We start from the raw sequence: 17,236 nt of genomic DNA, 5'->3' as shown, positions 1-17,236 counted from the left end.
CACAACCAGCTATTGCAGGAAGGAAAGGGAACAACTGTCTGTGGCTACATCATATCCCCACTTGAACTGTTGAGGGACCTAGATCCCAGGCCATGTTGAGAAATATGTCTGCTTGATTTAGATGAAATCTTATTTTATACTTCAAAACTGATGCCAGGGAAGGACAGACAGCTTGTTTCTTTGATTTGTTCTCTCTCTCACTCAACTAAAAAGCATATTTTAAAATAGCAACTGTTAGTCTTTGCACTCTTGATTTATAGCTTGGCCACTCCCCAGTGGTACTTTATGCTTAAGAAATCACAGTGTACTTCAGATATAGTTGCAGCTGCATGTTCCCTTTCACCTTCTACTTGTGTGTTCTTTCATGCAGACTGCAATAAAAAATAACATTTAGGAGTTATCCCTATAAATTCTGAGGTCTATATTGCAACTTTATGACATCCCACATGTATCTCTACTTGACTACCTTTTTTGCTACATTGACCTTCTTTTTAAGCATTCATGAGCATAGACTGCTTTGTGACAAGGGGATATTTTCTTTTTATAGAAGTGGCTCGTAGCAATTCTGAAAGACAGACAAGACAGAAGGAGAAGCATCTTCATAATACTGCTTAGAGAGGAAAAACAAAGTTGAAGAGGACTACTTATTTTGGGGGGTATAACCTGGAAGTCTCATAGCTTTTATCTCATGTTTACAGTGTCAGAGATGTTTGTTCCTAAAATAATAGAGATATCAAGGCATACCAGCATGGAAAAACATGATACTGTTTTACCACTATTAAATTATTATTATTTTATTGCATAAAAATACACATTTTCATGGTGTTGCAAAAGTATTTGCATACCAGAATGTGCATTTTTAAGTGATCAAAGCAAAGTAAAACTTTAAAAATGCCATTGCACTTAACTCTTGGTTTCCTCTTTTCTCATAACAAGTCCCTCCTGAAAATAGGTAAGAAAAAAGACAAAGTAGATGTGCCATAATGTGTGTCATTATACAAAGAGAATGCTTCAGAAGGTCTCAGAATAAAGGCAAATGGTCTGGCACTACTTTTCTTTGTAATCATGAAATATGCCTTATGCTTTGCATCCTTAATAGTATTAGTTGACAGGCATAAGTGCTGTGATTATGGTTACAGGAATATTCTACCAAAAGAAAAAGAAAACTTAATGACAAGCAAGTTGTTTGTGATTATTTTTGTTAAAGTAGAGGAATTGGAATTGTGTTTTTAATATGGTATTCCAGGCATCAGTACAGCTTTGGTACAGGATTTAATTTCATATTGATTGACCAATATTAAGCTTTTTTTTTTTTTTTTTTTTTTTTTTTTTTTTTTTTTAAGTGCAACCATTCAACAACTCATAGATATTGAAGAAAGAATGTGGATTTAACACTCAAAAGTATGTTTTGGAGAAATTCTAAGATAATAGTAATCAGTTCAAATGAAAGCAAGAGAAAAAACAGTCCTTTCATTCTACCAAAAGTACAACCTAGCAAATGCACACATGCACATGAATCCTCTTTATTTCAAATCTGGAAGATGAAAATCTCTTTTTGGCCTGTTTTGGGGATGTTTGCCATCAAATCACTGTCCTACTGCAGTGTAACATAAACGGAGACTTATTTACTCTGACTGTATCCAACCACTTGCGGCTATGGTCTGACGGAAGATAGAAATGGTACTTTGAAGGGCAAGGCATCATCCAGAAAAGACTGATATCTATTAAAATTAATCATTTAATATGCTTTCTTTTATTTTCCTTGTACAATAAATATAAAAACTAAGAATTTAGTAGAGGGTAGTCAAAAAGTCTGGATGCAATTGTTAATATGATTTTAATTGTCCATATTATCTCAAGGTATACTGTTATCTATTGAGAAAAATGCTATCACCACTGACTTGAATATTTATGAATGTATCTTTGTGTCACTATCTGCTTCAATTTTCAGGATTTTTTTTCCATTCTCTTCAGGAACATTTAGCTTGAAAAAAAAAAAAAAAAGTCATTCTCTGAGATCCTTCCATTGTCTATTTAATTGTGCAATATATTTACAGAGTTCAAGAAAAAAAAAAGGTATATAGAAATCCAATCTTTACATTTGACTTACTAACTTACAGACAGAAAAAGTCAGGAGGAAATGAATGACCACTTCTAGTATAATTAGAGGCATACCAAAGCAACCCACTCCAAAGGATGTTATGCTCAGGATCTTGATAGAAGTGAATAGTTCACATGATCAGACGTTGTGAAATGGGAGCTTCATGCCTAGAAATGCTTCATCCCAACAGAATCACTAAAATAAGTTTTGATTTAAAAGCATAGAGGCTTCGTGGTTAGATAATGTGTATAAAGCTAGGGAGGTCTGCAGTTTCCTTGAGGTAAGAGTAGCTTAATTTGAGGCAAAATGTACACAGGTTATCCTCATGTGGTTATTTAATTATTATTATTGTTTATTTATTTATTTATGTATTTATTTATTTATGATAGTAAGCAATACACAAAAAGTACTGGCAAGCCAATCCTCAGGTGACTTGGTTGCCCCATAATACAGAAATCTGAGCAACAGTGATGAGAATATGCCTCAGGCCTATGCATGTATTATGTTATTGAAACCTACTTCAGAAAATTTGAATATTACTACGATATGCTGCATCATAGTAATGAAACTGGTTAAAGGTTCATGTATAAGCAGCACAGCATTAAAACTTTTAACATGAGAAGCAAAACAGAGAGGGGTGCCATGGGGCTAAGTGTTGGTAGGCGTATGCTAATCTAATGAAACATAACCTGAGGTTCAACTTCCTAATCTTCAACAGAACAAAAACATAAATGCTTGCCTTATTTGTCTTGAATAATGGGCATTTTGGAATAGTTATGTTTTTGGTGCTGATAATTTTTATTCTGTGTCTGCTTTGAACTCTGTTATGTTTGTGACATAATAAATATGTCAAAACAGTGGGATAATGTCCAACTATCCCCACGCAAAGTTCTGATATTGATAAACAGATACTCTCCTTGGAAAATTTCTGGTGAAAATTTTGTCAGGAGATTCAGTTCTAGTTTCACAGTTTTTCTTCCTGGTTTCATTCTGAATCAGATATGAGAAGTAGTCAGAATAACAAGAATCACTGTTCCAAAAGTGTACTGTGATTTTATTTGTTTTAATGTTTTAACAGAAAAAAAAAATGCCAGTAAAGAAGTAGCAAAATATGTTTCTCTAGTGCCTGATTTTGGATCATTAGTGTTTTAATTTATATTTCCTAAAGAATTAACTTAGCTCTGTCTTGGCATCTCATATCTGAGGTATCTATGTAGCAAACCTTTTTGAATTTTACAAAGCTTATATCTAATACTTCTTAAATTATGAAATTTGCTAACCATGAAGCAAAGAGGATCATATTTTGAATTGGTTACATCTGTTGACTGCAGTGTCAGTTCAAGACCTAAAAAAACCCTCAGTGTTTCTGACTTACATCTTTGGGAAAGGAAATGAAAAGTGTTTCTTTATCGTTTCTTTACTAGTACATATTCAGATTTGGTTTCACAGATTTGCTAAATGGCAAGCCCTATGAAAATTTCTGTTTTGTTTTTGAAACAGTAGTATAGATTATAGACAGAAGTATAATATCTTTCTCTTTAAACTAATCTCAACCTTATAGATCAGTCACTTTTCTGCAGCTGAAGTGACTGAATTGTTAGTTCTCAAACCAACCACAGGGGAAGGTGGAGCTATGTGTTTAACAAGTGTGTTATTTACAGTTGTCAAGCTATTGCAATGTTATTACTAATGTTCATATAGGTGGCAGGTATATTCTTGTTCTGTTCCAAAACTCCCTAGGGACCCACCTAGGCTGGCTAGTTGCTGCAAGTTGAGCTTTTAAGAACACAGACTTAGTCACCAAAACACATACTATTTCATCCAGTGTTATAATTTTCCAAGCAAGCTGCACAGTAACTGCTGACACTATTTTCTGGCCATAACACACAAAGGTTGGGCTGGCACACAAAACCAATTGGACCAAAGACTGTTGTAGTATTTGGTAAAACATTAGAAAGAAAAACAGTAATGAGTTACGCTGTTAGACTTCTAGTCTCAAAGATGGTCTATTGCAATGGCTATATGCCAGCTAGTGTCAGTATAAGGTCATGTCTGAAATTAACAATTGGTATGTCAGAGTTATAGTAACATTCTTTTATTATTATTATTATTATTTTTTTCTTTCCCTCTCACTCACACGTTGAAATATATATATATATATATATATATATATATAAAAGAATTTTGGTTGAGAATTCGCCTGAACCCTTGGAGTTCAGTTAGGACAGAATAGATTTGCTTTTTTTTTTTTTTTTCCTTAAAAAAAAAAAAGTACTGTGTCAGTAATGTTTCAAATATCAGATACATACTGTTAGCTCAGTCACACAGTCACACTGCCTCCACTCTAAGAGGCAAGAGATCCCAACCTTCTATCCAATTTTTGTGGCTTATTAAAGATTTCCAATCTGGTCTAACATGGTGTTTTCAGCTGTATGTATACTGGTCTCCACAATATAAATAAGATGTTAGGGTACTTGAAAGAATCTTGGGGGGTTGGGGGTGGTGGGGGTGGGGTGGGGAAGGTGTCAACAAAGCTGGTAAAAGGGCTGGAAGACATGTCCTGTGAGGAGAAGCTGAGGACACTTGGCTTGTCCAGTCTCAATAAGAGAAAGCTGAGAGGTGACATCATGGCTGTCTGTAACTTCCTAAGGAGGGAAAGTGGAGATGGATGTGCCATTTTCTGCTCCCAAGTAACTGATGACAGGACTTGCAGAAATAGCAGAAAGCTGTGCCAGGGAGGTTCAGATTAGATACTAGGAAACATTCCTTTACTGTGAGGGTGGTCAAACACTGGAACATGGTTTCTACCAAGGTGGTTGATGAACCATGCATGCCAGTGTTCAAGAAGCATTTGCATAATGTCCTCATTTATAAGCTTTAACTTTTCATTAGCCTTAAAACAATCAGGCAATTGGACTTGATGATCTTTGAAGGTCTCTTCTAACCAAACTATTCTATTCCATTCTATTCTATTCTGTTCTGTTCTATCTTGCTATGGTATGCTATGCTATGCTATGCTATGTCATGCCATGCCATGCTATGCCATGCTATGCTATGCTATGCTATGCTATGCTATGCTATGCTATGCTATGCTATGCTATGCTACGCTACGCTACGCTATCCTATCCTATCCTATCCTATCCTATCCTATCCTATCCTATCCTATCCTATCCTATCCTATCCTATCCAGTCCTGCTCTGTATCTGCAATTAGAGCAAATGGTCTTTAAATCAAATCTGCTGAAGGGAGTTATTCAGAATATCAACCAAATAGGACAGGCTAAACAAGGCTGAGTGCCAGGTTCTGCCCTTTGGATGCAACAACCCCAGGCAATGCTACAGGCTGGGGGAAGAGTGGCTGGAAAGCTGCCAGTCAGAAAGGGATCTGGGGATATTGGTGGATAGCCATCTGAATATGAGTCAGCAGTGTGCTCAGGTGGACAAGAAGGCCAGCAGCATCCTAGCTTGTATCAGAAATACTGTGGCCAGCAGGACCAAGGGAGGTAGGTGATTGTCCCCCTGTACTTGGCCCTGATGAGGCCACACCTGGAGCACTGTGTTGAGCTCTGGAGCCCTCAATATAAGAAGGACATGGACCTATTTGAATGAGTCCAGAGGAGGGCGACAAGGATGATCAAGGGGCTGGAACACCTCTCCTATGAAGACAGGCTGAGGGAGCTGGGGTTGCTGGGGTTGCTCAGCCTAAAGAAGAGAAGGCTCTGGCTAGACCTTATAGTGGCTTTCCAATACCTAAAGGGGGCCTACAGGAAAGCTGGGGAGGGACTCTTCATCAAAGTGTGTAGTGCTAGGACTAGAGGTTATGATTTTAAAATGAAAGAGGGTAGATTTAGAGTAGGGGTTAGGAGGAAATTCTTCACTCAGAGGGTGGTGAGGTACTACTGAAACAGGTTGCCCAGAGAAGCTGTGGATGACCCATCCGTGGAGGTGTTCAAGGCCAGGCTGCATGGGGTTTTGGGCAATCCAGTCTACTGGAAAGTGTCCCTGCCCATGGCAGGGTGACTGAAATTAGATGATCTTTAAGGTCCTTTCCAACCCAAACTATTCTGTAATTCTGTAATTCTGTGACAATTTGTCATCTTTTTCTCAGGCTATGCTTCTAATTACGTAAAAAAAAATAGCAGATAATTAACATAACCCAACACCTTCATTATAATGATGGCACATTCCTTTTAATAATTTTCTAACCATTTGGTGTGTGCATGAATATATGCAGATTAAAGATGATCAAATTACCTGTTCTGCTTTGACTTTTAGCAGCAGGAGATGCAAAATTCCTCTTCTTCTTCCAGAACCAGGATAGTGATGAAAGTGGGATACTTTCTTCAGAATATGAGTGCTGATCTAAACAAAAGTGTAAAAAAAAAAAAAAAAAAAAAAAAAGAAGTCCAAGCAACAAACACAAATGCAAAACAGGAAAAGAAAAAAAAAAATCACATATTCTGAAACAGTCATTTTTACTCCAGTGGTTAGTGGTGCTTTTCTTTTACATCTTGAACTAGTTTTAATATCATGTCTCAATATTCAGTCTGCAGTTCAGGATGTGTTACGCAGATTAACTACATTGACAGCATTAATTAATTAAACTCATTTCAAATTAAAATAAGTATAAATAAAATACAATAGAAATTCTTAGGACATTAAAAAGTAAAAGCCATCTCATGGATGTATAGGCTCGCTTCTCCAGAGGTTCCCTGCAGAGCAATTTCTAATGAATCTTTTTATTATAATTCTAATCGTGCTATCGATGTTGTGTCCTGTATCACATGAGATACAGGGAAACAGCTAAAGTAACCCTGTACTTTCAAAGTCAGAGGGAGTTCTCCTTTGCTTCAGGTGACATTCAGAGTCAATCCAGACCAAGACTCTGAGTCCTTGTAAATCATCAAATATGCCATTCATTTAAATTGCAAGTTATGAAAGTGTGTTATACATCTTAGAACTGCTGGAGCACAAGACACATCTTATCCTACTGAGAGGTGATCCTGACATCAGAGAAAGGATGATGCAAAGGGGTGGAAAAGTCAACCAGGAATATATGATATCTCTCCTTCTCTCTGAAAATGCAATATTTAAATCAATAATGTACAGAGTGAAATAGTTTGGTATCTTAGTATTTGATCATAATAAACCCCATCCAGATTAATTTCTCTGTGCAATAAAAAGCAGTAGGATATGGCAGAAAAAGAAGACAGAAAAGAAATGATATTTATTGTATTTCTCATGTGTTTCATTGCATGACACTCATATATGTCAAAATATAGAATGTTGTGATTTTCATCGAGAAAGTGAATTTGAGAAGTGACGTTCGCAGTAATTTCTGAAATCTGTGATTTTCGAGGAGCAGAAATCTGAGGAACAGCCCCACCCCTGTGTTGTCTGTAATACCTCTAATTTTACCCATTCATTTTTAAGAAAGTAGCAGTAAACTGCTATGAGTAAACTCATAAAATAAAGAAAAACAAACAAACAAAAAAGTTGGCTGCACTAGCAGAAGTGTATATAAATTACATAAAGCAAATATTGTTTTAATAACTTAGTGTAGAGGGCCTGTCAGAGTAAGATTCTTGCATGTTTCTTGCTACACGACTGTTTCACAGATGCTCAGGCTCTCTGCTATTCAATCTATAAAGCAGGCACATATGTTAGGCTTTCTTATAAGTACATCAGAAAGTTGAACAAAGCCTGTCCCACCCTCTGTACTCTGGTGCAAGACGAGGAAGGGCAGAGAGAGAGAACTTTCAGCACTGATAGCAATATCTTTTAAATGAGGCTTAACCGAAGAACCACAGCAAAAGAAAAAGATTGCTCCTTCGACTTGGGCAGAAATACAGTTTCCACCTCTAATAACTGGAAAATAAGGTATGAAACCTGATGTGGGTACAGAATAACAGGTCTCACTACGCCCAGAACAAATGGGCATGGATAATCAAGACCACATTGTTCCTCTTTGTTGCTTACAATGAAGCAGAAATTGTCATTTTTATTGCAGCTGCTGGTCACTCCTACAAGCAGTCAAGCACCAGAATGTAGTTGCAATAGTCAGCATAGTTGGGTGGTTGGAAAAGGGCCATTTGGGGACTCTTCTCTTGATTATGGATGGAATAGTAGCTGCTTCTCATATTTACCTATGGAGTGGGTGGTTTTACAAACTAATATGGTCCTTCTTTCTCACTGAGCACTGCAACATATAGATATCAGCTTGTTCCACAGGATTAAAACCTGCAGTTATAACAATGACTCCAGTTACTTTGTAATTATATAAATTCATCTTTGGTATTGCTAAACTGAAGATTCATGTACCAATAGGTTTTCATTCCATGCGAGGGATCTCTCTTATAATCCCATCTCATTCCCCGAAAGTAAATTGAAAAGGAACTTCTGATAGTATTTTACAGGTTTGTTTACATTGTTATAAGCTACTACCCAGATTTTTCCAGACAAAAATGCATTATGCAAACTTCTGCTTATCCATTCTGGTCAAACCACATATTTTTCTCTGTCATTCTCAGGTTACACTGCCTTAAGCAACAGCCTTGCCCAATGGCATTGCCTAACAGAGTTGACAATCAGCGGTGTTTAACTTGTTATTCTCAGAGTTTATGGTGTGAGAGAAGGGTACAGATAAATTATTAATAAATAAATGATAAAATTATTGAATTATCCTATAAAAGTAAATTGGCATAAAGAAGAGGATACAGAGAAGTTAACAACCAATAATTTGCCAGTTTTGAACAAAGCTATCATATGGCTTTTTTTTTTTTTTTTTTTTTTTGTCACTTGCCAATGTTATGGTTATCTTCCTCTTGAAAATCAAAGTGAAGGAATATATTTCAGACTGTATGCCACAGAGTTACTGGAGTAAAGCTAAGAATCTAGATTTCCTTACAAATAACATACATTTTAATGTTTATTTATAGACATTCATATTTATTCCACTCATATTGGTTAGATGTGATATTTCCATGTACTTCCAGTTTTTGCTCACTTATTAGTCATCTTCCTGAGAATACAAGCAAATCCCAATGCCTGACTAATGAATGGAGTGTTCTTCATCTTTGAATCATGGCAATCTGCCTTTAATTATAATTTTATTACTGCATTTGGATTGCCTAATGCTTGAGAAGTGTATTTTATATCTGAGAACAAAATATTTTTACTAATATAGGTGGGAAAGGTTCAACTATGTTCTTTACTATTACATAAGAACAGACTGTTCCATCATGACTTATGGACAAGATCTTCAAGTTACAGAGAAAAAGCCACAAATCTTCCTCCTCTTTCCCTCACCCAGTTTTTCATCAGCCTGCTCCCTAAGGTGGGGCAAGGCAAACAGTCCTGCTTTCTTTATAGGCATAGCTGTTCATATATTCTTTAATTACACACCCTTGAAAAGAACTCACATAATCTTGCCTTCTGTTTTCACTTTTTTATACCCGTAAACAAATCTGCAATACAAGTCCCAAATTAAAAATGACAGTTGTTGCTGGACATTTTAATTTTTGAGGCTCAACCTTAGTTACCCGGTAACCCCAGAATATGGCCACTTCAGAGTACACATCAAAAAACTGAACGCCCAAAGTCAACTAATCAGTTTGAACACTCACAATAGTATTTTTATATGAGATATTTCATTAAAAAAAAGTTGTGATTTAATGCCAATGGTGCTATTTAATGACAATTTTAACGTCATGATGAAGATACATATAATCTCCAAAAAATCTAGTAGAAACAACACAAGAATTGAAAAAGTGTATATTGACTTTTTTGTTCTTTTGTTGTCGTCTTCTTCTTTGAGACAAAATCCTCAGCTACAATTATTTTCTTTGCTTTTTTTTTTTTCTTTTCTTTTCCAGCAAACATGGAATTATTATTTCAGGGGAGAAATAAGCAGCAGAAAGAGAAGTTGAGCAAATGTAAAAAGAAAATACTCTTAAATAAGATGCATTATAGAAAATAAAGTAGGACTAACTATACTTAAACCACTTTTCTAATCTTGTATTAAATCTCCTTTTAGTTAGTACATTTTTCACTCCCTGTCCAGTTGAAAGTCCTTTCACTTAGAATTAAGTTCATTGCTTCTTGTCCTACAAACAAACTGAAGAATTTTGATTTCTTAACAAAGTTTTCCGAGCAAGAACTTAATGGCTTCTTTTATTGTTAGGACTACCAAACCCACTTTTCAGTCTTCATAAGAAGCCACTGTTGTTAGCCCTGCCCTTTGATCAGTCCCTTCTACAGTATTTTCTGTTCGTTTTCTAGCGTTGTGTTTCTTAAAACAATATGCCTAAACAGAGACACAGTACATAACCATGAGGACACGTAGTCACTTGCAGTGGCTGAAATAATACTCAAGGACTTGTTGAGATGTGAAAATTAAATCTTTTTTTTTTTTTTTTCTAAAAATTCACAAAATATTTGTATATTCCAGATCAGCTTTACATAGGAGACCGTCAATTATTTTACTTCATTAAACTTTATGAAGACAAGTACACAACATTCCAACTAGTCACTAGCATTAGAACATATGTATTCCTAGCTTAGAGAGACAGATTTAAAAAAAAAATATTAGGTTTATTCAAAACTGTACTCATCCACATATCACATATGCATATATATCCACAAGAACAGTAGATGATACTTGTGGCTATCTTCACAACAATGGGTTCTTTACTTCCTTCTATTTACAGCTAAGAAGGTCAGCCTGTTCACACTCAGTTTATTTAGTAAAAAAAGGATGCCTGGCTCCCCCCTTCCACTTTCATAAATTGTGTGCCATAGTATAACATAAATCTTTTTTTTTTTTTTTTTTTTTTTAAACGGAATATGCATTATCTCCTAAAAACAAAATTACCTTCATCCATTGTAATTAGTCTGTTTCTCAGGGCCAATATTTCCACAGAGAAGAGAGTTAACATCTGGTATTTTCTGTCAGCCTCCCACACTACGTGCATAAATATTTAATCTATTAAAATGTAAGAGCTTCACTAGGCAACAAGATACCTGAAGAAAGCAAAATGTGAGATATGGATCAGGTTTCTTCTCACTGTTTCCTGTGGCTAACGTCAGCATTAATAGGAGACCAAAACTTCCTAGATGAAACTCAAAGTTGTACAAGACTTAACTATCACTGAAAAAATATAAAGATGCATGTTATATACCTGAAAGCAGAAGTAATCATAAGATTAGAAGTGTTTTGTTACTCTACAAATGCGACATTTCCTTGTGTCAGTAGGGAAAAAAAAAAAAAAGAAAAGAAAAAAAAAAAGTGAAATATTGCTCTTGCTACATTTCCAGTAGTGATGAAACATGTAAAGGTACAGGGGTTGTTTCATGCAATTTCAGCCCTAATTTCACATAAACAGGGTTATTAAATGCTTACAGATGCAACAGTTATTACATCAGAACAAAGTTTATGCCGCTCTGGAGAACTGCTTCATAGAAGTGTATTGCCCTCTCCCCTCTCTTCTATTTAAAGGTAAAACATATTGATCATTGCTAATACTATTATGCTGAGAAGTGCCTCAGCTAACGAAGCTGGCAGGTTATTTTGAACAATAGGTCAAATGTGCTGTTCTCTTGGAACAACCCAGGCACACAATTTATGATATGTTCTTATATCAATTTTTGTATTGTAGTAATAAAAACAGCTGCAGGAACTGGTAGAAGAAAATACTACTCAGCAGTTGCAAAAGCAAATACACAATAAACCGTTTGCAGACTGCTCTGATCCAGCTTAGTCAGGTAAGACTAAGGATTTTTACTTTGCTGCTATTGTTCTGTACCCCACCCTTATGTCAAAAAGGATTAAAAATGGGAGCTTGCCTTTAGGCTGTAGTCTAAAAGGGGGGTGTGGAGAGTGTTTAATGTCATAAACTCAACAAGCAGTTTCATTTTTTTTTTTTGAGGCAGTTTTGTTACGAATCTTCTTCCAAATAATCCAAAATGAATTAATTGACTATAATTTACTAGTTACTCTGGAGTTCTATTTTGAATATATGGCTGCCATGTGAGGAATAAAACACTATATGGGACCTAAGTAACAAGCTTCTTTGGAAGAGTCCTTTCTTTATATAAAATGAACTTTTTTTTTCTCTTTTCTTTTTTCTTTTTATGAAAACAAAAAGAGAATGGTGCCTTTTCTAATCCCTCCTCCGCCCCCCCTCCTCCCCCTCCCCCCCCCCGGCCCCCGGCCTCTTGCTGAAAGAGGTGGGGGGGAGAAAAAAGAGAGGAAAAGATGAAAAGACACAAGGAAATTAACCTTCTGAACAATTGAAACTGTCTGACTTTCCAAAATTGTAACCTCATAAAAAATATGAACTTGTTTTTGCCGTATCATATTTTCAGAAACTGCTGAACAGAAAAAGATTTAACTCCAAGAATATTTAACCATGTTATGTTAGGCTTCAACTTAAATTTTTCAATACTCATTATAATGTTTCTTTCTTCACTTATTTTTTTCAGGGAGTATGATAGCCTCAGTCCTGAACTAGGTCTTGACTCTCCTAGCTATTAAACAAACACAATAAAACAGGTCAGTTGGGCCACAGATATCTTAACACCTTTCATACCTCTCAATACTTTTTTCTTACTTGTGTTTTTCCTAATTTTATGTTAGGATTAGGATCGCTAAACTTTACCTCAGAGGACCAAACCTTCTCTGTGTGTTTTAAATTTGCCTTTCATAAAATCTCTTTAGTAATCAATTCCACCATATTTTCCTTAATTCACTGTCATCTTGAGACTCAATATTTAATTCTTGCCACTGGTATTTTGTTATCAATAATATTTTGTGCTAAATTATGAGAAAAAAAATATAAGACTAAGAAACTCACATGCTGCTTTGTATACTTCTAATAATTTTCATTCTTTAGACAAACTTATAGCAGCTAAAGAGATAAACCTACTTCACTGTTGAATTGGGCCACATCTGAAATGTCACATCTGCAACTTTCCATTTTGAGGGAATTCAGGTGCAAATCAAACTCTGAATTATGTACCTTTAGGCAGTTCTATAATGAAACAAATTACAACAAATACAAACATGCCTTGAAGTTTCTTCTCTTCCAAATAGCAACAAGCCTAACCCCTTTAATATTCCTCACGAATTATTATGACTTGCACTGTGTCATCCATTGTGTTCTATGTGGTATTTCTTCCCAAGCAACCCCCTCTAGAGTAAAACTGAAACATGAAAACAGATGAAACAGATGATTTGTTTGTTTGTTTGTTTGTTTATTCTGGAAACTCAGTGAGCAATTGCTGTTCAATCTCTGAGTACAGAGATATGGAACAATATCGCTACTGCCCTACTGCATATATATATATACATATAAATAGATATATATATATAATTTATTTTCTTCTGAAAATCAAAATGGATCATCCCTAAATTTATGTGAAAAAATGTAAAATGGAGGAGACCAGTAAAGCACATCTTCACATGGAATACTGCTGTTTAGACTGTTCTTTATCTGTACTTTTGCTTATCTGTACCTTTGTTTCTGAGATGAAACTATTCTAACATTGTGTAGAAGCAAATCAGTTTTACAGTCAGGGACTAATTGTGAAATGAGTTCTGTTTGTTCTGCAGAGACATTTCACTCCTAATTTTGGCAGGTAAGCTATTCTGTGAAACAATAATACTCAAGCTGTCTTGGAAAAATTTTTCCTACCAACAACAATCCCCCATTAATAATGGGAATAGTTAGGCTCAGGTATTTCAAAAGAAAATGGAATATCTAGTGTCCTCAACATTTTTTCTGACTGTTCTTATCACACCCTGAACGTAGACAATGAACAAAACATAATTCACTATTATTCATTGATCATTTCATTCCTGTTCCTGTGTCGTAGTAAGAACCAAGCCAGGGCTGTGCCACTCCGAACAGGTCTCAGCCTGACTGAGATGATTCTGAAGTTTCAGAATATGATTTGAACTTCTCACAGTAGTTAGGGAGTAAAGCAAGTTTTTTTTTGGTTTTTTTTTTTTTTTTTTGATTTAACTTGTATGGTGGTTATTGTCAATAGATCTACTAACAAGCATTCATTTCAACATACAGGAACAACCAAAAGTGGAATGGTTTGTGTTTGCTTATAGGATCTTTGGAAATGTCTCATGCATTAATTTTCTTTAAAGGAAAAAAGAGAACCTAAAAATGGTAGATGTGATGCTACTTTGGATGACCAAATTGATATCAGAATGCCAAATAAGCTTTAAAACCCTAGACAGATAAATCTAACTTACATATAGCAATACCTCAGGCAGTTCACCTGTTCATTAACATTTTGCTAGTGTTGTCTCTTATTTTTTTGAAATGTTGAAATAACATAATTTCGTACTAGGGTTGAACCTCTCTTGAGATACAGAGTACCGCTCACCCTGTTTCTTGGTCTCATTAGAAGACATTGTCCAATTTCCCCCCCCCCCCCCTTGTAGGATCACCAGGTCTTTTTTATAAGACTTTTTTTTCCATTAAGGCCATTGAGCTTTCTACAGTAGTCATATATTGCTCAATTGCTTAAAGCTCTGTCATTTGTGCTTCCTTTTCTTCAATGCCATGTCTGTTATTATGATAGACCTACCCCCGTCATAGGCATTACAGACTGCATAAGACAGTAAAACGCTTATGTGTTTCCACTTCCTTGCCTAGTCTACTTGATACTTCCCACTGCATTTGCGCCAAGTTATATCTTCCTCAGTGAATTACTATATTTGTCAAAACTTCATTATCATATAGGTCTGTTTTGCTGTACTGTGATTTGGAGAAGGATTTGTGTAACCAAGATTTCCAAAGCTATAGCCTTCCTAGAAGGTCCAGGTTTTTCTCATGTAAGTTACTTTGGCACATAACCACAGTGGAGTCAGGGCTTATGCCTGGAAGGCAGTCTGACAAGTCCAAAAAGCTTCTGGAAGTGTTTCTCAATCTGCATCCCTAAGATAATTCCTGTTTCCATTAAAATGAGTGACAAAGCTCTAGCTCATTTAATCTGAGTGGGACTTTTAATTCCTAAAGTGATGATATCACTTCACATGCAGCTACTCTGTGGGTTTCTAGTAAAGCATGAGGTATTTTTTTGTCTTTAGGTAGGGGACAGCTCACTCAAATTTTGTGTCTTCTGGATAGCCAACCTGCGGTCTACCATAAGAAAATGGTTTTACACTTTAAGGTGTTAAATCCTTCAACAGATAAGACATAAGAAATATTTTGATTCATATCTTATACATACTTTTTTTTTTTTTTTTCTTTAATCATGAAACTAAAAAAAAAAGTGTGTCTAGATTTGAAACAATACTACCCCGGCTATTACATAGGATCATGGGGATACCCATAATCACAGCCCAGCTCTAGATGGATTTGTCAGAAAGCATTTAGATTAGATGAAGAAAAAAAAAAAAAAAAGATTCTAATCTAATGTGTTGCAATATCAGAATAATAGATGAAGATATAAGAAGACACTACTTCAGAATGCATATTTTTTTGAAAAATGTAATTGAGATTTGCTTCATAAAACAGGAATTTATACAGGGATTTGTAAATATATATTAATGAAAGCACTGAGTTTGCACTATAATGTCACATTGGAAGTATTACTGCCTTCAGTAGGACTGCTGTAACTCACACAGCAGTGACTTACATATTCTTGGATTTATATAATCTATATCGCCGTAACAGCTACTTGAAATATGGGTGCAGCTGGTTGCCCTATAAGTCCTTGATGTATAAGGAAATGGAGTATTATGTATCTCCTCAGCTTTGTAGGATATGGATAAAAGCTACTGTGAACAAATGAAATCACAAGGTGTAAAACATGAAAGAGGCAGATTCCAGTTGGCCTTGGCTTACCAATTTGCTCAAAATGGATGACTTATCTGGTGGGTATAGCAGAGCTCTATTTTATGACATTATGTCTGACTCAGTACACTGAAGAGTTCCTGCAAGATAATACTACTTCAGTACAATGCAGTCTGTTAGCATCAATTTTCACTTTCTAAACAGATAGATAAACATCTCAGGGGTAATTAGATAGATATAAAGATTATCAAGATAGATAAACAGATGAGTTAAACATCTCGGGTAATTTGTAGGTCACTAGTTATAATGGTTTCAGCTAGGACAGTTAACTTTCACATAGTAGCTGGTATGGTTCTGTGTTTTGGGTTTAGGATGAGAATAATGTTGATAACACACCGATGTTTTAATTGCTGCAGAGCAGTGCTTACGCTAAATCAAAGACTTTTGAGCTTTGTGTGCTGCAAGGGGAAGAAGGGGAGGACAAGGAGGAAGTGAGCTGTTGCTTTGTACATGTTAGCATTATTACTATTGTTGTTGTTGTTGTTGTTGTTATTATTCCTTTTCTGTCCTATTAAACTGTCTTTACCTCAACCCAGAACCCAGAAGCTTTTACCTTTTTTTTTTTTTTTTTTTTTTTTTTTTTTTTTTGTCTCCCTTCCCACTAGGGGGAGGGGTGAGCAAACGGCTGTGTGGTGCTTAGCTGTCTAAACCACAACAGTAGAAAAAATGGGATCATTTAGCAGAGTGCTGGTAGAATGCCTCAAACTTAAGTTCTTTAAGCTAAGGCATTCCAGACAGAACAGGCACTAGAGCAGGGGAGGTGTTTGCCACTGAAATAGATGTAAGGTCTGTTGCTCGTTCTCCCAACCTCCAACAATTCTTGAGTGATTGTGCTATTGTGTAGGATGAACGGCTTGAAGAAAGTCCATCTGCCCCCTTGACCTGTTATTGTCAGCCTCGAGAAATATTTCATAATGCCAAATTTGGCAGTGACCAAAAGTGAATATTTTTCTGTTTTATTTTTACTGCATACATTTCCATTTCTCTCAGCAGCAATAGTCAATAGCAGGTTGACTATAACATCAAATTAGTGATACTAGAAGTATCATAGACTTGTCATACTAAGTGCAAAAGTAAGGAAAATTTGTGTCTTATTTATACTATGCTAGTAGCTGTATGTTTTTCTACTTCTGAATAAACAATACAAGGTCCTGAAGATCTGCATAAACAGTTACAGCTTTGTGAAACAAATGATGGACTTCCTGTTAAAACATTAACAATAAAAGGTAAAGCTCCCTCCAATTAAGTTGCATTTTTGAAGC

At 35.7% G+C, this 17,236-nt stretch overlaps 1 protein-coding gene across 2 annotated transcripts in view; it reads right to left on the bottom strand.

Moving 5' to 3' along the window:
- The window catches only part of LOC121061333, a 37,690-nt gene extending 26,585 nt beyond the window's left edge, over window positions 1-11,105 (bottom strand). For both annotated transcript variants that reach the window (XM_040540007.1, XM_040540008.1), the window contains exons 1-2: window positions 10,973-11,105; window positions 6,355-6,462 (exon numbers count right to left, since the gene is read on the bottom strand). In XM_040540007.1, the coding sequence (XP_040395941.1) occupies window positions 6,355-6,462; window positions 10,973-11,072 (208 nt within the window). In that variant the 5' untranslated portion in view covers window positions 11,073-11,105. The remainder of the gene's footprint in view (window positions 1-6,354; window positions 6,463-10,972) is intronic.
- Between the last annotated feature and the right edge of the window lie 6,131 nt (window positions 11,106-17,236).

This window comes from Cygnus olor, chromosome Z (assembly GCF_009769625.2).
Source record: "Cygnus olor isolate bCygOlo1 chromosome Z, bCygOlo1.pri.v2, whole genome shotgun sequence".
Lineage (NCBI taxonomy): Eukaryota > Metazoa > Chordata > Aves > Anseriformes > Anatidae > Cygnus > Cygnus olor.
The sequence above is the reverse complement of the archived record's forward strand: the minus strand, read 5'-3'. Positions and strand labels throughout refer to the sequence as shown.